Genomic DNA, 21,966 nt, shown 5'->3' with positions numbered 1-21,966 from the left:
TCCAAAAAACATTTATTTGTAATATATATATATATGTCTTTGTTACCTTGAAAATAACTGCATTCAGCTTTTATTTAAAATGTTAAATAGTATATTGACCCAATGTGATTAAATTACATCCATTTAGCAAAATATTTTTACCAAAATATTAATGAAATGTTCGTTATGTCACATCATCGGAGAGTCTCTCTCTGATGCCGCCATCATGTCTCCTCCGTCTTCAGAGAGAGGAGGTGGCGGTGGGAGGGAGGTCAGGTCAGAGTTCATGTTGAGAAGATCTGGGACGAGAGGAAGGACCAATGCAGGCTGGAGATGACGGAATGAGGCTCTAAAACCTTCCCAGGCAGCTGTCTCCCTTTCTGATGCCTTCACCTGCTAACAACCAGAAAGACCTGAAATGTATTTGTCCTATTTCATCTGAGAAGCCAGAAATTATTTCAAAATGGACCTTAATAAAACATACTAAATAAGTTTTGTTGTGTTTGTTACAATATATGAAGCAAAACAAGAATATTAAGAAGAAAGAGTGTATCTGAAACTGATTTTAAAATGCAATGCCTTACAGTGAACTGCTGTTGTCTCTTGGCCTCGGCATCAGCAGCCAGGCTCTGCTGTAGCTCCACAGGAAAACTGAGCTCGTCTCTGACATGAAAATCAAACAGAAAGACACTGAGGGATCATTTTTTCTGGCTCTAATTCTCTTCTGTACATTTCAAGTAAGTCAACAGTAATGGAAAATTATTTTAGAAATTAATTAACAAAATTTCTGAAATAAATTTCTGAAATTGTCAGTTCTTGTCAGTGGAAAGAACTGACGAGCCTTACATGTCAGTTCTTTCCACCCTGATTCCCCAGCGGCAAGTGACAGAGTCCAGCGTTTTCTGAATCTGCTCTCCGATCCTCCGCCTGTGCTGCAGGATGTGACTGAAAGTATGCTGGGCGAAAACATCTCTGATGGCCGCCTGAACCAGACTCTGTAGCACCGAGGTCAGGCTGGACAGAGCTGCACTGCACAGAGCCACATTCTCTATCTGATAATAACACACAGCGCTCAGCTCTGGCCTCGCCAGGTCCTTCGTCACCACCTGCAGGAAGATGTTGTAGGAAAAAGTCAGATATTTCATTGCTACTTTTTGTGTGATTATTTCTGACTGCCAAGTGTGTGTTTTACCATGTGAGAAGGAACCTTCAACATCCGGAGCCGAATGTCAACTTTGTGGCAGACGTCAAGAAGTGGAAGATAGAACAGGAGGCCTGGAGAGAAAAGACAGAGCGCAAACATCAGTATTATAGAACATTTCTTGGAAATATGTGACATGATTTATGACCTTAATGTGTGACCAACCATGCTTTATGCTGTTTCTGCTGATTGCTATTATTACTCACCAGATACTAATCCTCAAGGAGTGTAAACATCATATTTTTCAAACCAAATACAAAATGTTAGACTCTGATACAACCAAAGAAACGACAATAACATCGCTTTGAAAAGGAATCCATATTTTTCATTCCACATTAGACAAAACTTTGAATGCACACATTTTGGACTTTACTTGATACATCAACAAATGTAGTGTATAGTTATGAAATTAGAAGAAATACTTTTACATTTTTAACAATCTACAAAGGGTGATGCATATGCAAATTGAAACAATTCAATAACATTTGGCAACCCGTTTTACAATATATTGACAACTCTAATTGAAGAAGGTTTGATTTAATAAGATAAGGTGTGATAAGATATAAGTCATAGGAAAAGGGAGGTGGATAGGATGTGGGATTGTCCTTGTTCAATTTTGCCACTTTTGTTTTGTTTTGTATTGTCCATCCATCCATCCATCCATCCATCCATCCATTTTCTGTTCACCCTTGTCCCTAATGGGGTCGGGAGGGTTGCTGGTGCCCATCTCCAGCTACGTTCCAGGTGAGAGGCGGGGTACACCCTGGACAGGTCGCCAGTCTGTCGCAGGGCAACACAGAGACATACAGGACAAACAACCATGCACACACACACTCACACCTAGGGAGAATTTAGAGAAACCAATTTACCTGACAGTCATGTTTTTGGACTGTGGGAGGAAGCCGGAGTACCCGGAGAGATGCACAGGGAGAACATGCAAACTCCATGCAGAAAGACCCTGGCCGGGAATCGAACCCAGGACCTTCTTGCTGCAAGGCAACAGTGCTACCAACTGCGCCACTGTGCAGCCCTTTTGTATTGCTGTGTTTTGTATTGTCATTATGGCTAAATCAGAAAAAGAGGACAAAGTTGTTTTGATTTTTCATGACTGATCCCTCAATAAAACTGTTTGACAAGAAGTCTTCTGTGATGGTGTCAAAGAGGCTGAAAAACGTAAATGTGTCTACATAGATGCCATAGCTGGGAGTAAAAGTATTTTTTAATTAATATAACACATGGAACTTACATGAATGAAGGTAGGAGTGAAACACATGTATGTTTGTCAGGTTGCCACTTTGATTTGCTGTGTTCTGATCTCTAATTACCTTTACAACACCTCCCTCTAGTGGTTTAAGGGTAGAGTGTTTGGCCAGGGGAGGAGAGTGTTAATCAGAAAAGCAACCAGGATGCCTATAGTAATATGGAGGAGCTGCAGAAACCCTCAGCTCGGGTTGAACAATCTGCCACCAGAGCAACTCCGGCTTGTATGTTAGAGTGGCAAAAAGAAAGCTAGAAAACATCCAGTTGCAGTTTGCAACTATATGATAGGGAACACAGCTGAAGTCAGAAGTTCTTGGGCAACAAATCGATCGTGCAACGTAAAAAAACAACTAACACTGTCACAGTGTTAGTCACAGCCCAACTCCATTCCTATTGAGCTACTTTCCAGCAACTCTTAGATGCATCCCTTCTTAAAAATTGATGTTCAGAGATGCTCTGTATTTTCTTGTGTTAAGCTGGTAGAGACATAAAGTGTGAACACTATGTATATTTGTCTTCATACTTCACAATTACGCAGCTTTTTAATCCCAAATCCCAGCAAAATGCATTGAAGTTTGTGGCCATAACAAGTTGAAATGGGAAAAGCAACATCAAATAGCCTTTCATCTCTTCTGACCCATATTTTGTTGAAGAATTTTGTTTTTCATAATCATTAAAACATAAAAATCAGATATGTTAATTTATATTACAGCATGAAGAGGAAAGAATGAAATTGATTTGTGCCTACCTGGTCCCTTTGGTTTCCCTCGCAGTAAATGACCAAGTCTGAAAATCACAGCTCTCTCGTGCTCTCGCACTACCTGTGAATCAAGATAACAGCTCTCAACTCAACAATGTTTGTACTACAAACTAGACCACAAATACTTAAGATTTTATGTTTTTACAATGTAGCTTTTCCTTGAAGTGCATAGATGAGTTTGCATCTGAGATTCAGCTTAGATTGGATGACTACTAAGCTTTAAATAAAAAATTAGTTGATATGTAGTTATCGGTACAAGACAAGCTTGAGATATCTAGGTTCACACAACCATCAAAAAATGCATGCATATTCTTTCCATTCACTGATGCGTTTTTTCTATTTCTATTGACAGTTTTACAGTTATTTGAAGTAGATCACTGTGAATTGATCTTGGAGTTGTAGTTCATACTTTGACACAGAACCAGATGGAAATAGGAAGGAAGAGGAGAACCAAACTCAAGGCAAACACCATCAGCAGCCACTCAAACACTCCCAGGCTTTTGTGCTTTAGACCTGCAGAAATGGATAGCGCTCTGTTCAACCACAACATGCAGAAAGACAAACATGTGCTTCAATTAAATCTTGACTTAAGATTTCAGAACTCAACTGCCTATACAAAAGCTAACATAAAAATGCTAAAAGGAAAACAAACAATTATATTCCTGTGCATTAACTCACCGTCCTGCTCCGCTGCTTCCAGCAGCCACAAGTTCTCCTCCTGGACCTTGGTTTCTCTAACACGGTCTATGTCCACCACAGTAGATTTCAGCTTAACCTCTGCCTCTTTCTCCACATCCACCTTCTCCTGATTTGCCTCTGACTTCTCCATCTCCCTTTTCTCCTTCTTGACCGAGGGAGCTCCAGCGTGGTGACCTGCCTTTGGCGGTTTCTGATGATGACTTCTTTCAGGCACTGGGGCTCCACTCTCCCCTTCCTTCTTCCGTGGCATTGCTCTGGATCTGTGGTTCGGCTTCACAGTGAGGGGCTTCTCCATATCTGCTGGAAATTCAGCCGTAAGCAATGTATGAGTGACGGCTGGGGAGCTGTTTTCTTTTGTTGGGTCAGTACTGCTTTCCTGACCTGAAGAGAGAAGAAATTTTGGACCTGGTTCAAATGGAAGTTGAAGCTCAGGTCTGAGGTGCTACAATCTGGTGATGGGATTGGATAAGGATTGTTTGGACTGTCTGAGTGTGGGAGTTAAACAGCAGTCATAGGGGAGGGCCACTGGGAGTAACAAATGTTTAAAGGTGACCTATTATGCTTCCTTGAACAGGTTAGGATACAGTTCTGGATTATACAAAACATGTTCATTACATTTTTGCACTAAATCATAATTAGATAATGAGATTTTACCCTGTTCAGTTTAGCCTATTTTGAGTTCCTTTTAGTATGAGATGTTTTAGGGCCTCTTGTCACTTTAAATCCAAATAAACTGCTGCTGGTCACACCCCCAACTCAACGTTCACACTCATGCATGAAAACAGCTGCAAACAGATGTGCAATTATACAACCGTACATCTTTGAAAAGCGGAACTGGAGCCTCCTGCACAGTCAACAAGAATGCAGGAAGTGGTTTGTGGTTGGTAAGCCAACAACAAAACACATATTGTACATGGGTAAAACCAGGTGACCAAACGTGTTCATGCTCTTTGAAGGGCTGGGCTGAGGTTGCTAGGTAACAGGATGGGCTTCCTTGGGATTGATAGTTGAGGAGCAGTGCCTGCTGATTTGTGATGTTACATTCTGAAGGGTTTTCCAGACACCAAAATACATTCATTTATTGCCAAAAACTGGCTGAGTGTTTTTTTAAGCACTTGGCCCACTTTTAGAAGCAATTGAAAATAGAAGTATAAAACATGCAATTTTAATTTTGCATAATAAGTTCCCTACAAGATAGCAAGAAATATAGCAAAAGATCAATTCATGGCAACAGTAAAACATTTTCATGTGGAGATTGTCTCCATTAAAAGAAAGAACCTCAATGATATTGCTAGTTTTCTTTTTGCATGATGGTGACTTTGCAATAATTAATGCTGTTGCGTCACAGAAGGACGTGTCACAGAACCCACACGTGTCTCCCTTTCTGGGAGACACGTGTGGGTTTTCTTTAGTTTCCAAAAACTGGTGGCTCTAAGAGGCCCTCAGTTTTGAATGTGTAACCATTAAGACATTTGCATGTAAGTTTTCATTTAGTTTCAACCACGTATTTTGCGAGGGAAAACATGTGAGGTTAATTAAGCAGAAGCTCAGGGAGTCTTAGAGTGTCCAAACTCGGAATGTGTTGACTCAGACCACTCAAGAAATAATCATTGCTTTGACACAGGGGAACATTCAATACCCTCCCCAGTGTGTCTTTAATTAAACAGGATATTTTGACAGGTGTCACCGCTGGACGGTAATGTACAGTATCAGTAGAGTATTTCTACATGCCTATCACATCTAGAGACTTACTTGTATGTCCTTTTATGGACAATAATAAAAGCTCAGTTGGAATAGATGAAGAAAATATGTAAAGATCTTGCCGACAATTCTCAGTTAGACTCATTCTACTGTAACTTTGGTTGTACTTTAGTGTGAATCTCCATCCAGTCTCAAGCCTTTTGTACCCACTAACCAGTTTTCTTCTAGGATTCCCATTTATCTTCACCTATCTCCCCTGTTCTTGCTGAAAAGTATCCCAATAACGTGATGCAGCCATCACCATGCTACACAGTGGGGATATGGTTTCCTGGTTATACAAAGTGTTAGGTTTCCACCTATTTTCACTTCAAATGGGGACTTCTTACTTTTTCTTTGAGCAATTCGCCATAAAATGCAGATTTGTAGATCGCACAATTGTTAGTCTTGTCAAAAGGCTCTCCCACTTCAGTAATAGTCTTGTCTGACTTCGAAGCTACAGCTTGATTGGACTCTTACCATCCCTGGTTGAAGTATAAACTCCGCCCACTCGGCACGCCTCCTGTCGCACCGGCTTCCCAATGGTGCGGAGCCAATGTCAGGATAGACACCTGTTTTATTGATTCCTTCTTACTCCCAATCATTTTATGAATCCGACTAGGTAGGTCAAATTTCCCGTGGAGTTATAAATCTGAATTTTTATTATTATTAATTTCTTATTTGAGTTGTTTTAATACCAAACTGCATTTCTGCGTGTTGGTGCTGTACCACTAGGTTGTGTTTTATGTATTTAAGCTCGGAGGGAAAGCGTTCAAGAGGAACAAAAGAAAGTTTACATTAGGTTTTCTTTCAAATTCAGATGTGGTTGTTTAAGTGAAAACTTTTCCCCCCTCTTTCGGTATTTTGCTGATTGTACGACATGGTAGTCTGGTTGAAACAAATGACAGATGTTGAGAGATGAATTAGCTATACCGTTAGACATGCGTGGTTAGAAATTTTGCCATTATAGTTTGGACTTTACGTAATTTTAACTATTCCTTCTTAATGCGCATGGGGAGATTATAAGTTAATTTGAGCAATAGAAAGAGGAGAAACGAATTATTTTGCTCTTGTGAATTTTGAGGCTAAACCTAGCGAACAAGTTAAGCTACAGCCTTGAGATTTTCTGACCACGGGAAGCTCCAGGGTACTTTCTCCCAAATTAAAACATTTTGCAGAGTTAATACATTAATTCGCAATTGAGCACAATATAGAAAAACTCCCATATAATTTACCGCCACGTTGTTGACAGAATATTATTGTCGCTAACATGCTAAAGAAAGATGGCGGACGCCTCGTTGGATTGCAGTGACTTTCTTTCTTAGCCAAGGCGAGTCGAAAACTCTTAACAATTTGGCATTGAAACTAAGTGGAGATTTACTTTCTACTTTGTTGTTAAGTAAAAAAAATATATATATATACATTTGTACGTAGGCGATCGTGTGGCCACATGTGTTTCATTGAGATTTCTCGTATTGAAATACCAGGAAATGTGTTTGCAAGTCACGTTGTACTCAACATATGCGCCTGCGTCACAGTTTTCAAGTGCATACAAAATTAAAGTCGTGATTTTAAATTTAATGCATAATTTCTTTCACAGATGAATGTTCTGAGGATCAACATATGTTGAACTGCTATGTAGTCAGGCTACCTTTGGTACGCCATATTATCTGTTACTACAGGCCTTTTACTATTGCTGGTATTAAAGTAGAGGCTTCTACAATCAGCAATAGACTGCACAAGTTTCTGTGATTTTATTCTCCAACAAAAACAAAATGTATTTACTTAGATACCAAAATGGAGGATATGTTTTGGAGTAAACAAAATGGTGCATTACAGGAAAAAAACAAATCCCTACAAACTGTAAAGCATGGAGGTGGAAGTGTTATTTTATGTTTACCTGAAGCAAAATCAGCTAAATAGTAAGAAAAAGACAATATTGAACATATATTTTGGAATAACTTAATATTTAATGTGGTTTTCACATGAGACTGTGTGGGCGTTAGCACAAGCTGAATTGTAATTCTCAAATTTTTTGATCTAATCCAGACTCAAGCAGACAACATGAGCCAAGAGGAACTTTTAGCAAAACTGAAGAAGGATGTTCGATCCCTTCTCACTTCAAGTAAACTGGGTTTGGACCCTGACCAACTCAGAAGAGACTATGTCGCCATGTTGGGACATCCGATGCCCCTGAAAGTCCTGGGTTTCAGGAATGTTATGGATATGATTCAGGAGATGCCAGAGGTCGTTTCTGTGAACTTCAGGGAAGATGGAAGTTTATATTTAAAGGGTAGGTACTGCTTGATGGTGTCAACACCATCTTTCATTGTGGTGAATGTGCATTTAGGCTGAGGTGAAGTGGTATCTGTACCCTCACTGATGTTCTGTTTGGTTATCATGACTCTTTGTCATTTTAAAATTTTTATGTTGTAGTTGTAAAGCTGTTTCATTTTAATTCTTTATTGATTCATTTATAAACTAGGACTTCTTTCATTTTTTAAGGTTTTCTAAATAGTTTTGAATTCCTGAGTCTGAACGTAAAGTTTGAGGTTTTTAGTTCTTTCTCACTAACACATTGTTGCATTGATGTGACTCTCCAGCTGTGAGTGACGAGAACACCCAAAACATCGAGTTTCTAGTGGCCAACCAGCGGATGTCGAAGTCTGAGAAGATCAAGAAGTTTTCTTCTCCTCGTTACTGTCCTCGGCCTCCATTTTCATCGCTCCCAAGAAGAGGTCGTCCTCCTCTAGCCCTCCCTGCCAACCTGAGGGCACAGCTCCGCATCCTGCTCTCCCAGGTATGACTCTAAGGTAACATCACATTTACATCAATCTTTGACTTTTATTTAGAATAAAAGTGATGGGTCACCATACTAAAATGTTATATTCAATACTAAGAAAAATACTCAATTTAATTCAGTGGCAGCATTTTTGTAAATAATTTTCTTTACTTGTAGGCAAAAAAACGTTGCTTACAACATATTGGCAAAATTAATAAGTAGGAGAGACTTCAGCCCTCATTTATAAAAATATAATTTAAAATGTCTCTGGCTTGAGGAACAATACATTTTGATCTTAACAGTTTTAAACAATTTAACAGAAGATGTAATTTCATAGATTTAATGTTGTTGCTTATTACTGGAATCTTTGCATGATGTTTTTCATTGTGGTGAATGTACATTTAAGGTGAGGTGTAGTGTTGTCTGTTTACATGTCTGTGGTTGTGAACGAAACCACACGAGAGTTATGTGTGTAATTCATCTCTCTCAGGGTCCACTTAGACTGTCCGAGCTAGAGGCCTGCTATCTGCGCTTCTATGGCTTCCCGCTCCGTATCCATAACTACGGTTTCTACTCCACCAGAGAGATGCTGGAGGCAGCAAAAGACATGATAAGAATCCAGCAAGGGAGGCTGGGCTCAGTTCTCTATCTGAAAACTGAGGCAGAGAATTATGAATGGTCTCAAAATGTCATGAGACCGTTCATGATTCCCAGGCCACCCGTGAGACCGTTCAGCACACCAAGTAGAACCGGACCGATAAAGCCGCCGTCGGTTTCCTCTCACAGGCCAATTTGCAATAATTCTGATATCAAAGTTCCTACGACAACAAAATCTCCAGGTTTGTTTTGGAAAGTTAGGTATTGGAAGTTCCCAGAAACTCTTTGTTGAATTTTTTACTTTCCCGTTCATAAAACACTTTGTCTGGTGAAGTTTTAGTGAATCAGAGTCCTTTGACGCCACCTGAAACGACTTTGGAGCCTGACCATGACATGTCTCCTGGGAGTCACTCACCGGAGCTGCTGGAGAGCAACCCTGACTCTGAACAAGCACCCTGTGAAGATGGTGGCCTGTTTCATCAAAATGTACTTAAGGTTTGTTCTCAAGAGGTTTTACTGTTGCACCTGACATATGACTCCTTACTGTTCAATATTAGAGTATACCTATTATGCAAAATTCATATTTTGCATGTTTTTGTACTTACTTTTGGGTCTCAACTGCTACTGAAATGTCCCATGCGCTTAAAAAAACATAATAATCCCGACAGTATATATATCTCATTCGCTACCATTCGTTACCTAGCAACCCAAGTGGAGCTCCAGCAGGTTTGATTAGCTGGTTTTACAGATATTTGCTGTACAATGGCTGATAGAAAAGACAAGTGTTTGTTGCTGATTTGCCATTCAGGAACCACTTGCTGCATTCTTGTTTGATGTGCAGGAGGCTCTACTAACGATTTTCAAATATCTACAAGTGTATCTACATTCACGCTTATCTATACTGCTCAAAAGAATAAAGGGAACACTTAAACAACACAATATAACTCCAAGTACATCAAACTTCTGTGAAATCAAACTGTCCACTTAGGAAGCAACACTGATTGACAATCAATTTCACCTGCTGTTGTGCAAATGGAACTTTGTACAGAACAAAGTATTCAATGAGAATATTTCTTTCATTCAGATCTAGGATGTGTTATTTGAGTGTTCCCCTTATTTTTTTGAGCAGTGTATTTGCACCCATTTTCATGTCAATCGGGGGCCTGGCAAGCAAGCTTATTTGGACTTAAAGTGACAAGACGCCCTAAAACAGCTCATTCTGAATGGAACTCAAAACAGGCAGAACTGAACAGACTAAAATCTCATTATCCAAGAATCTTTTTGTAAAAAATGTAATGAACATGTTTTGTATAGCTCATAAACCAGGGGTGGGCACTCCTGGTTCTCGAGGGCCGGTGTCCTGCAACTCTTAGATGTTTCCCTGGTCCAACACACCTGAATCACCTCCCAAGTGCAGTCAGGTTCTCCAGAGTCCTGCTAATGACCTCATTATTTGACTCGGGAAGTAGAGACACATCTAAATGTTGCACGACACCGGCCCTCGAGGACCAGGAGTGCCCACCCCTGTCATAAACCCGTCCTAACCTGTTCATCAAGCATAATAGGTAAACTTTAAGGAAGCTGAATTATTTATTAAATCTTGAAATTTTGTGGCTAATGTGAATATATTCAAAAATAAATGTTGTAGAAAGTATAAGAACTTTTCTATATTTTAGATGCATGCTAAGCATTGAGGTTGAAATCAGTCAAGCAGTCATTTTTACATATGGTGGCAGAAATACAAGAATGGTCATGATTAACATATTTGTTAAAGAACTACATTGCATAAAGGAACGTCCCAGTGTCCATAATTGAGCTGTCTTGTTTCCTGACATGGTGTTTTTTCCATATCTTTATTAGCTTGAGGAGGAGCTCCAACATCAGATCTTGGAGAACAGTGTTGCTGGTACTGTTAGTCAAGAGCTGAAGGACAAGCTACGAAAGGTCAGATTTCACACCAGTTTATACACACCTTCCTTGAAGCTGGCATGATTTGGCAAAGAGACACTGTGTGGATGTCTCCCACCTGCCATCATGGTTCGTTTGTGTACAGCAGCAAAATTGCAGAAAGCGGGATGACATGGAGAATAAATCAGGAGCTGTGATTTAAAACCGTTTCCCTCAAGCCGTCACATCTGTCTGCCTCACTGACGTTCACAAAACCAACAAAATAAAAGCACCATTTTCTCACAAAGTTCGTCACCTTAAATAAATTTGATTACAACCAGAAACTTGGATTTCAACCAGAAAACCTTAAGAATTTTTAAATTAAAATATATATATAGTATGTAGTCAATGGAAATTTATGTTGTATTTACATAGAGAAATTAATTCAAATTAAATAATTCTTTATTGATCCCATAGAAAACTTACATTACTAATTATTAAGAAGCAAGTATTTAAAAAAAATATTGTTTAAGTCTTATTGAATTTATTATAGCTATTACAGTATAATATACAATAAGAAAACAAAGGAACAAGTTATGTTTTTGGACAAGGAGTGGGATTAAATAAGTTTGTACTTCAAACTCCTTTTACAAATATGTAAATTATAATAATGTTTTATTTTCTTAATAATTTTGTTTTTGTGTTGCAGGGTTTTATTGATATCTAGTAGGGAATTAATTCCTAATGCTCTTCATATTTGAAATAAAATAAAATTTTATGGTGACAAGACTAACAAATTTATAACAATCTACAGGTTGTTGGTGAGTCGAGTGCTGGAATATCAATTCACGATCTTCCTGCCGAGTACAAGGTAAATTAATTAGAATATAATTGGTCTAATATTATTAGAAATTTGTATGCATTGTATAAAATACACATTCACATTGAATTAGGCTAAAATATTCATGTTTTATGTTTGCTAAGATTATAAGAAACATAAATTAGGCATTCTCTTGTTCGTGTTATATTTATATTCATGTACTGTATATAAAACACATATTTTAATCTTTTTTGACATTTTTACCTCCCTTAGAGACTTTTTGGAGAAGACTTGCCATATTTACAGTGGGGCTTTCTCAGTGTAACTGAGCTTGTTGGTGCCCTGGGTGACATTTTCCACTTAAGATCAGCAGAGGACAACAGTGGAAACAGCTACATAGTGGTAGACTTAAGGGATCGTGACAACATGGAACCAGGTGCGTATGCTCACTTATGACTCCTAAATTATTTACCAAACAAATCACATAGTAAACGTGGAGATTTCTCTTTTCTTTTTTTTTTAGGTCTGCTCTGCTGAACTCTGTTTTTTTATGACTATATAAATAGTCCAATGTACTTGCATTGTATTAGACTTCAACAATTAAATAAGAAATGTGATGCAGAAAATCCAACAGGAAGTCAAGAGATTATCAGATTATTTAACTAAATACACTAAAGCATATTTCACTAAACTTTCTGATATTGACTTAAAACAAATGGGTTTATATAGCATCCTGTTTGCTATATAAACAAAACAATCAAACAAAAAAAGTCAGTAAAAACACATTTTTTTTAACTGACTGAAAAAAAAGTTATGTTCTGTTTTGATGCCTCTTTGATCACCGCTTTCCAGTATTTGATCTGTACTGACTGCTAGTTTAAAATGTTTTTTTGTTATTCATGTCATGTGACTTTCACTTTTTACACATTTATTTACACATTTTAGGACTGGTTGGAAATCACAAAAAAGTAACCAATGACAAATAATATATCTGCTTAATGCTGTGTTTTTCCAAAAACACAAATGCCTGTCAGTTTGTGTTCCTGCAGTTTTTACATTGTGTTCAGTGATATTTAGTACAGTAAAGCCATTTATCATGGGACAGAGCAGACACAAAATAATCAGTGAGTGAGTTGAAGTTGATTTTTTTATTTTTTACATTATATAAAAGAAAACATTCTGTTCAGATGTTACTCCTACTGAGCCTTATTTTCAGTAGAACTGTAGCAAGTGTAGAGTGTCAAGCACTGGAAAGAGTATTTATCATCTGTGATGAAAACAGCTAAGCTGAGCCTGATCACTTAGATGTACAAATTATTTTTTATTGTGGTTAAAGGATGAATTTAATAATTTTTTTTAGATTATAGACAGTGTGTTGGGTAAAGTATCTTATTTTCACCAGACTAGAAATGACCATAATATTGAACAGTATCTTTGACTCAAGAGAGAACGGGAGTTGTCTTTATAATTTTTCCAGGTTCAGGGGAAATTGATGGAAATACTGACATACCAGGCAAGAGCTACTACTTCACCTTAGAAGAATCTCTGTGGGAAAATGGAAGCGAGAACGTCACATCCGATAACGGGAATAATCAGTTGGAGTTTTGTAGTCAATCCAACATTCAAGAAATGGTAAGACCACACAAAGAAAAACAATAAGGAGCAGCAATACGGAGTGCTGCACTGCATCACCTGTTAACACTTTGTCAGTAAAAGTGCCAATAAACCTGCATTTCCTCATGTTATGTTACAACATAACATACAATTTGCAATGCAATCCAACACTTTTCCTTTAAACTAAATCACTTATGTTTTAGTAATTTACGCTTGCATGTAAATCGCTTAATGTTTAGAGCTCCACAGCTACATTTTTCTGACTCTTCTCACCTTAGTCTGTCGTCATGGAGACGCCTGAGATGTACCCGGCCATGCAGGTGCATAGCAGGTCGCCCGTGCCGCTGGACGCCATGCAAAATGAGCGTCTCAACCCGCCGACCCGCCACCAGGCTCGAGAGTTGGTGGAAGTCTTGGTGGAGCAGGTGGAGTCACCAGGATCTTTCTACATCCGGTTCAGTGAGACGGAGGAAGCGCGCGCTTTGGAGAGCCTAATGTTTGACATGAGGTGGTGGCAACTTAAACTCTGGTGAAGAAGATTCACAGAGAGTTATTTTGGTTATTCTATCTGTTTTCCCCCCCATTAGTGGTTTATAAGGTTATAAAGTTTAATACATGACATCGATCTCCTGTCTCTTAGACGTTGTTACACCTGTCCTGAGGTGTCGGAGCGGTACCAGCTTCTGGAGCCATTTGTTAGGCAGGGTCAGGTCTGCTGTGTGTCGCCCAATGCAATATGGTTCTACCGAGTCGTGATCCACAAAGTGCTAAACTCCACTCATGTTGAGGTGTTTTACGTCGACTTCGGTGATGTAACGTTGGTCCCGATCGCCAGCCTGAAGTTCCTCAAGTACGTATACTATCAGGCTCTGCTGCACAAATGTTGTTCGTTATTTATTGTGTTTTCAGTTTTCTTTTCCTCTCTATCGTTTCTCTTTTTTGCAGGTCCAGTTTTTCTGTTCTTCCAGCACAAGCAGTTCCTTCAATACTTGCTGGAATCAAGCCAGCTTCAGTAAGTTTAAATGAAATGGGATGATATGTTTTGTTTTCCAAAAACAAGATGAAAAGTGGCAAACAGTTTTCCTGTGTTTACATGTTTTATCTATTTCAATGGTAAAATACATTAAAAAGTAGATTATAACAAAGATGAACGGCTTCCTGCACTCAGATACTGCTAAAAAAATCCAGTGCAGCCACTTGCTTAGTAAATAAAGGTCACATGTAGGTTATTGGACCTCAGTATAAATGCAACTTTGTCCTTTACAGACAAACATGATACTGTTTGTAGAGAACAAACAACATCATGAGGATCAAGGGACACAGCAGACAGGTCACAGATAAGTTTGTACAGTGGCTGTAAAAAGTATTCACCCCCTTGGCCTAAAAATAGAATCGGAATTGTAATTCTCACCCTAAATAAACACTTTTCAGGCTCCACAAAAAAGAGAAAAGTGTACAAACCCTATTAAATTTATATTTACTGACACCAAAGAAGAATGTTCAAATCTAAGACATTTTTAGGAGGAAACATTGATGTTTTCTGACGTCCTCGTCTGTTTCTGGTTCACTGCAGGATACCTGGACTGCAGAATCCACAGCTTCCTTTCGGAGGCTGTGCTCTGATCAGACCCTGGTGGGCGCGTTGGACTGCTACACTGGAGAAGTGCTGCAGCTATTCCTGTGTGATACACACACCGATCAGGACATCTACATACACACAGCCCTTATCAACCAAGGCCATGGCATCGCCTGCGATCCTGCAACTGCTACAATAGTAAGTCTCACAAAATAATCCTTCTTTTCTCGTATCATTTGTTCCTCCCTTGTGCTCTTCTTTCCTTCCTTTTTGTGTCCTTCCCTCCATTTTAATTTTTTACCTCCTTCATTCCCTTTTTTCCTTCAAATAAGACAATGCTAATTTGCAAGTAACGTTTTAGCAAAATATAGCATCTATTTTTAAGTAAATTGGGAATATTTATAATCAACATTAACCAAATGTCTTATTTCACTTATGACAAGAAATGTTCCCCATGTTATAAGTGAATTAATGTGTCAGTGGAATTGGTACTTTTTCATCAATATTAAGGAATTATTGACTTAAAACAACCTCCTATTTTAAGTATTTACACTACAAACTAGACTAGAAAATACTTGCAAAGATTGTGTTCTTTTACAGTGTTCTTGCTTGTGTCTTGTTGGTTTCTTGTTTTGTTTTTTGTCTTTTGTTGCTCCTCTCCTTCCTTCCATCCTGTCCTTTATTCCTGCCTCTTGGTGGTTTTTGCAGGTGGCGTATTTAAAGCCTGACCGCTATAGAAAGATCTCCCATAATGTTGCTGTGAACTTCTGTGTTTAAACTTTGAAATGGTTAGAAGACAGAATTCTGGAGTTTAAAGTTTGGAAAAGTATGGTAAAAGAACTCTGGAATAGACAGGAAAATTTATTATTTAAGATAAAATGGAAAACGGTAAAGATTTTAAATCAACTTGTTGATTTTATTTTGAAGCTGCATCAGAAACACATCTAAGTTTGTCCTGTGCCCGGGAACATCTCACACTGCAGTATGATGTGTCGCTATGAATCAATATAAATTATATGCTATGTCTGTGTTTAGATTGTGAGTTTTTGCCATGTTTTCTCGCCTCAGCTGTGTCCCAAGGTCACACCAGTGAGTCTGTACATGGGAAAAGGAATGGTTGAGCTGCCAGAGATTGACGAGGAGCTGATTTTATCTTTTAAGTCAGGAGACAGTTCTGGACAGTCCAAGGAGTACTCTGTGAAGGTAGTCCAAACGCATTAACATCATATTATTCAAAACCTCAGTAATTAAAGCTGGGCAAAGTCTTGATCCTAACCTTAAGGATAGTCATAATTTGAAATACAAATATAAATGATTAAACTGTTACTGACATTGCCTTTTGAGAAGATAAATATTAGTTCATGTTTTTATCTATACTTCACCAAAACACATTTTTGAATTTTGTGGAAGAACAACAAATGGTAAGTAATTCAGAGAAAATGTTCCATTCCTCCAAGAAAGGCAGATTTTTCTCTGTGTGCGTCTGTGGCCTTGCGAAAACGTAGCCGGTTCATTGTAGAAATTAATATCTACACATGGAATCGGTTTCAGAAATCTGCCTCTGACCATTGTTTTAAACATGCCAAACCCAGAAGCAATCTGATTGGTTTTGAAGCCAATCAGATTGCTTCAAAACAACCACTACTTTCTGTTTAAACATGGTGCCAGAAAGTTCTTTTATATAGCCTGATATATAAGTTGAGCCACTTTTATTAGTATATGAAGTAAAACACAAGACGATGTCGATTGGGAACCATGTCAAAGCAAGTATGTGGATAGATTAGTGCATTATTTGTTGCAGACTCCTTGATTGGAGTTTTTATTAATAATAATCTTTAGTGTTATTATACAGTTTTTGTGTGGCTCAAAGGCTAAAATACAAGAAGTATTCTTTTTCCCAGATATCCTGTTATGTTGGGAACAGGCCAGCATGTGTTCAATTCCTGGGAGGGGTTGAATAACTAGTGACTGGAAGAAATAAATATCTGAAATGCAGCTCATAACTATTGTTACGTATTGATCGCTTTGAGATTGAGGGTTTTTTATTTTAATGAACAATAATATAATTTAGCTTTCTGCATGTGTAGCTGTGATTGACTCTCAAAGAAATGGGAGTAATGTTTCTGCACAATCAGAAAACGCTCAATAATCTGACATTTTGGTCGTAATTTTTGGCTGACTTGTCCTCGATTCTTTTCTCATTTCTCCTCTTGCTTCCGTTTTCACACGCAGTCTCTGTGTGGCTGTGGAGCTTTTGTTCCCCGCTGTCCGTCGCTCTTATCTTGCCAGCCATACAGTCAGGGCTGCTGGCCGAGGCACCACAAGTACACACATGAACACAGCCAGCGTGTACTGTTAGATGAAACACACACATCATCTGACTGAAGGAGGAGCTGCTGCCCAATACTGCTTAATGTACAGTCGCACTATTGGAAGGTCACAGCTGGGTGCTGGACTGTAAATAAGATGGCAGCCAATCAGTGAGCTGTTTAATGGATATTGGATTGTAAGACTGTCTCCCCATCTGTTAATGTATGTGTTGTTAAACTAAACATGCAAGGAAGGACTCTTTACATTGTTACTCTGACATTAAGCCATATTTCTTCTTATTGTTTGATTTACGTTATAGTTGATTAAATGTTGGGAATAAAACTATACCATAATAACAAACTCAACTACACAATAAAATGGTGTAACAAAAGCTAATTACAAACAAAAATTATTGAAGTTTCCTTGTGTTGGCTTGTTTTCATGTCAAATGTTTTAGCTTAGATTTATGTAAAGACTTTTAGACACTAGTTTCAGAAAATCTGGGACTATAAAGAGAAAATAAAAGCCACGTTTTTCTTTTTAGACAGTGGATGGAGGGTTGATCACTATAATGCTGCTTCTTATCTTCACATGCAAACTCCAAGCAGAAAGTCTCCAGGCCGGGACTTAAACACAAAACTTTTTTGTTGCAAGGCAGATTTAAATGCATAAATAGCCCGTATTGGTTGTCTAAATACTTTTGCATGAAAATAAGCAAAGTTGTGAAACATCATTGTTTCACAAGTAACAAAAGTCAGCTGAACAAAAATCCTGATCCCAGTTCTGTGTATTAAGAATTATAATTTGAACTAATTTAAATGTGATTAATTTTTGCTGCTTAGGTTGATGATGTTGATGATGAGATGCCGTCTCTGGAACTGATTGAGGAGAGTGAATTCATCCCTCATATTCAGGTATGTTGACCACTACTTTCATTGTAAAGTGTGTTTGATTTGACTGTTTGTTTCTGCACTAATAAAAGTCAGAAAATCAGACACCTAAATTATTTAAAATCTGTAGCATGGGAATTTCATGGTAAGACAAGCGAGGCGAGTATAATTTCCTCTGCAGTGTTTGTTTATGGGTAAAGAAAATTCTGATGCATATTTCTTATGTTTGTTTTGTTTATTTTTTTTATCCTGATGGATAAGCAGAAATAATAATGTCAGCATCTGAAATGAAAGAGGGGGAGTTCAGGTCATATAGAGTGAAAGAAAAGCAGCTGTACTGCATGTTGAGAGTGAGGTGTGTCATTGTAAAACTAATGATCTGCACTGAATGGATGGCTGTAGTTTTTGCCCCATTGAATGTGACTTTATGTTGTATTTCTAGATATTGTCAGAATATTCTATAAATAAAGAACGTTGTTAAAAATATCACCTGTGGCTGGACTAACCACAGGATAGAAACTGAACTCTGCTCCTGCTTTTTTGTTTTTCTCTTAAGTATCAGTGTGAAATGGGTTTATTTCATCTTATTATAAATTAAAAAGCCTTTAATTAGATTTTTATTTTTATGTATTTTGCCCTTTAGTGAAGTTATATCAATTATTGAGCTTCAAACTGAGATGAGGTAATCTGTTATATCCGACTGCTTGTTGTGTATTTTGAAAGGTTACAGAGCTGAACCCATGCAGCGGCGTCCTAATGGATCAAACGGTGCCCTGCAGTGATCAAGGCGCGGCGTTTACTGATGAATCAACGTTACAAACATCTGCTCCTCTGGCACCTCCAGACCTGATCCAGACCAGGAATACCGCCGCCTCTCTCTGCCAAACTAAAACTAATGTGACAAAAACATGATTTTTATTCACTTTACCAAAAAAGAACAGCTTAAATTCAGGAAATACAAATTACCTTCAGGTTATATTTATTGTTTTTTTTTTTCTTGGCTCTTTAGGAAGTTGCCATCACTTCTCCACCCACTACTCCCAGCTCTGACTCCAGCTCCTGCTCTGCTCAAGAGGAGCTGAATCAACCAGCGAAGGTCTTGACCAGCCCGTTTACTGAACCGTCTTCGATTTTGAAGAGACTGAACCAGGGCTGCACTATAGGTACAAACACGATTTTTGATGATCACCATAAAATAGCGCTAGAAAGCCTGATTAGAGCTAAAAGGAGCAGTCTTTCTGACAGCAGAGGTTTTGCTTTAATAAATGTGAAGCCTCTAATGATGACTCATGTACACATCTCGGTGTTTTCGTCGTCCTTTTTCTTCGCCAAACTAATTTTCCAACATCAATGCAGTGACCTTCATTAACCTGCCCATGCATATTCATTCACTTCGCTTTTACTCTAGAAGCTCAGTGAGAGAAAGGCCTTTAATGGAATTAGAGCGTGTCCATGGATTCAGAAAGGGCGTATTGATTTCTGTCCTGCTGCTCCCAGTGGTGGACGTACCTGCTGTGAGAACCTGACACAGATCCAATTAGACCTGTTACCAGAGCTATTTGACCCAACAAGCTGCTTTCATTGCTTTTGCTGTGATATTGATACAGTGCTGCTCCCAACGCCTTCTACTTGCATCAAGTAGATGCAAGTAGAAGGCTTATCCTCCCTCTTAATGGGAGGATAAGCAGGGGAGACAAACTGTAGCAATGCACACACTTGCCCAAATAAAGATAGAAACATTTGATAGTCATGTGAGGGAGTACATGAAAGATTACTGGACATGCCTAGATTCTCCACGGTTTATGTTTCCCAGGATACCAGAGACTTACAGCTGAAAGACCTGATATTGCAGGATTTCAAACGTAGATCTACGGGCAGAAATGTCATTAACACTAGGAGTGTGTGCTTTAGAAGATAGAAGATAAGAGAGGAAAAATGGCCGCTGAGGAGAAAATGTCTGCCAAAAAACTCAGAAATCTTCAGATTAACACTCATGTACAAAAATAAAGCTGAAAATTTTGTCTAAAAGTTGTAAACTTGCAACTTATTGTAAAAGAAATTACAATAATCCACAATTACTGTAATTGTGGATTACAATTACACAAGTATTGTAATTGTAGATTATTGTATAATATTCTCTAACATTGTAAGGTTGGAAATTTGTAAGAAGTCAACATATGCTTTTGAAAATATCCAGTGTCAACTCCTGTATTTATCACTCATTGTCAGTCATTGTCACAAATGTCTGACTTTATATTTTCAGTCATTTGTTTTTGTTTTAATATCATACATTTATGCCCTTAAACATTTAAATTTTTAATTTCTTTTTTTCACATTTACAACTTTTTGGCATCAGAAAATATCCAGTCTTTTCCTGTGAAATTTATTTTAACATATTTGGGGGGTTTTTTGGTGGAAATTTGCTTCTCTGTGGTGAATATTTTTTCTCTTTTATCTACAACAGACCTAACACTCCGTAATACATTTGTATTTTGACATGAGTATCAAGGATTATTGTTTGTGTTAGCTGGGTTTGACAGCTTTACATATTTTGTCCAGACATATGGCTCTGGCTCCGGCTCACATTTTTCACACACAAAAAATGTTCAAGTTCTGGACCAAGTCTGGCACTGAAGGCATAAAAACTCTTAACATATGAATGTAAATGTCAAAGATTAAGTTTAGCACAAGTTTTCTAAATGTGTTGTAATATGCACACCAAGAAGGATCATATGGTTTTTAATTTATGTTTCTGTTTTTTTCTCGACGGTGTTCTCTGCTTCAACATGTGACCTTTCAAAGTTGGTATGCTGTTCGAAAACATGCAGCCCAATGCTAGTGTCAGGCAAAACCTGCAGGACAGTTTGATCTTTGGACGTTTGTTAAATCAAATGCACAAATTACAAAATTAAAATTAGGAGATTTGGCCCACATTTTCAGCATAATGTTCCCAGGTATGGGTTGATACCTATGCTATTCGATCCAGATCTTGAGAAAGGTGAAGCTATGCTTCATATACAACAACACACCACCATTTGAAGACATAAGTACTTTCTGAGTTGGAGTCTAGTTATAATTTATAGTGGGGTATTTATATTATTTTGCAGGTATTTATAGTAGATGTGAAAAATAAATAAATATATAAAACTGTAGATCTGAACTAGTTACTAATTGTTTTTCTAGGCTCACAAGTGTCTCCGCTCCTTGTGCGAAACTCTGGCATCCCGTTTCCCGTCTTCGGGGCCAGGTAGGCTCTGACTCCAACATCTCAACAACTTTCATACCAGATGAATAAAAATCACAACCGAGATGATGGTTAGCTAATTATTGCATCACAGAAGTCTTGAGTTGTCTAATAGATTAGAAAATTTTTATTTGTGGATTTTTGTTTAAATGTAGATTAGTGAAACTGTTAAATTATGTTTGATTGTCGTATTTGCTGCTGTTAAGCTGAACAGTACATCATATTTGTTTATCTTTTTATAAGTGCAAGTAACTTTACATAGGCTTCTTGTTTTACATAAGATGCTTTAATTTTCTAGAGTAATACTGCTGTTTAGGATAAAGTTAAAACAGTTCAGAGTTCTGTTGAAAATGACAGTCTTGTAATATGGTATTTGTTTTGGAAAATAAATGTTATTGATAGAACATCTTATTTTATTTGATTAAATCAGATATGTTTCTAATGTTTCTAATTTTGTTTTATTTCAAGTTCAGTGGTAATGTTTGGATATTTCCAATCAACTGTATCAGCTCATGCCCACCATGAGGAGCGATTATTTAAAGTGCTTTTATTTCATACATCCATAATCTGTTGTAAGGAAATGTGGTCATGTTATTCTAATAAATTACAT

The 21,966-nt window shown here is 37.9% G+C and overlaps 2 protein-coding genes across 3 annotated transcripts; one reads left to right on the top strand and one right to left on the bottom strand.

The window, feature by feature from the left end:
• Nucleotides 1-20: 20 nt before the first annotated feature.
• On the bottom strand, nt 21-4,342 carry LOC102217739 (podocin-like). 2 transcript variants are annotated; one of them, XM_014475550.2, is made up of 7 exons: nt 3,879-4,342; nt 3,610-3,713; nt 3,189-3,261; nt 1,172-1,254; nt 826-1,085; nt 564-642; nt 21-375 (listed from the first exon to the last, which is right to left on the bottom strand). In XM_014475550.2, the coding sequence occupies exons 1-7, from the start codon at nt 4,192-4,194 to the stop codon at nt 169-171; spliced, it is 1,122 nt and encodes a 373-aa protein (XP_014331036.1). In that variant the 5' UTR covers nt 4,195-4,342; the 3' UTR covers nt 21-168. The 2 variants fall into 2 exon arrangements, with proteins under 2 accessions (XP_014331036.1, XP_023195906.1); XM_023340138.1 differs by having other exon boundaries at nt 21-372.
• Nucleotides 4,343-6,226: 1,884 nt separating this feature from the next.
• tdrd5 (tudor domain containing 5) lies at nt 6,227-21,966 on the top strand. The gene is given in 18 exon segments (XM_023340113.1): nt 6,227-6,258; nt 7,686-7,929; nt 8,240-8,436; nt 8,909-9,257; nt 9,350-9,510; nt 10,876-10,959; nt 11,717-11,773; nt 11,996-12,158; nt 13,200-13,384; nt 13,615-13,844; nt 13,977-14,186; nt 14,282-14,348; nt 14,910-15,110; nt 15,981-16,115; nt 18,065-18,136; nt 18,836-19,009; nt 19,122-19,275; nt 21,296-21,966. Coding segments are annotated over 17 exon segments (2,736 nt in total). The 5' UTR covers nt 6,227-6,258; nt 7,686-7,700; the 3' UTR covers nt 21,364-21,966.

The sequence above is a fragment of the Xiphophorus maculatus genome, chromosome 9, assembly GCF_002775205.1.
Source record: "Xiphophorus maculatus strain JP 163 A chromosome 9, X_maculatus-5.0-male, whole genome shotgun sequence".
NCBI lineage: Eukaryota > Metazoa > Chordata > Actinopteri > Cyprinodontiformes > Poeciliidae > Xiphophorus > Xiphophorus maculatus.
The sequence above is the reverse complement of the archived record's forward strand: the minus strand, read 5'-3'. Positions and strand labels throughout refer to the sequence as shown.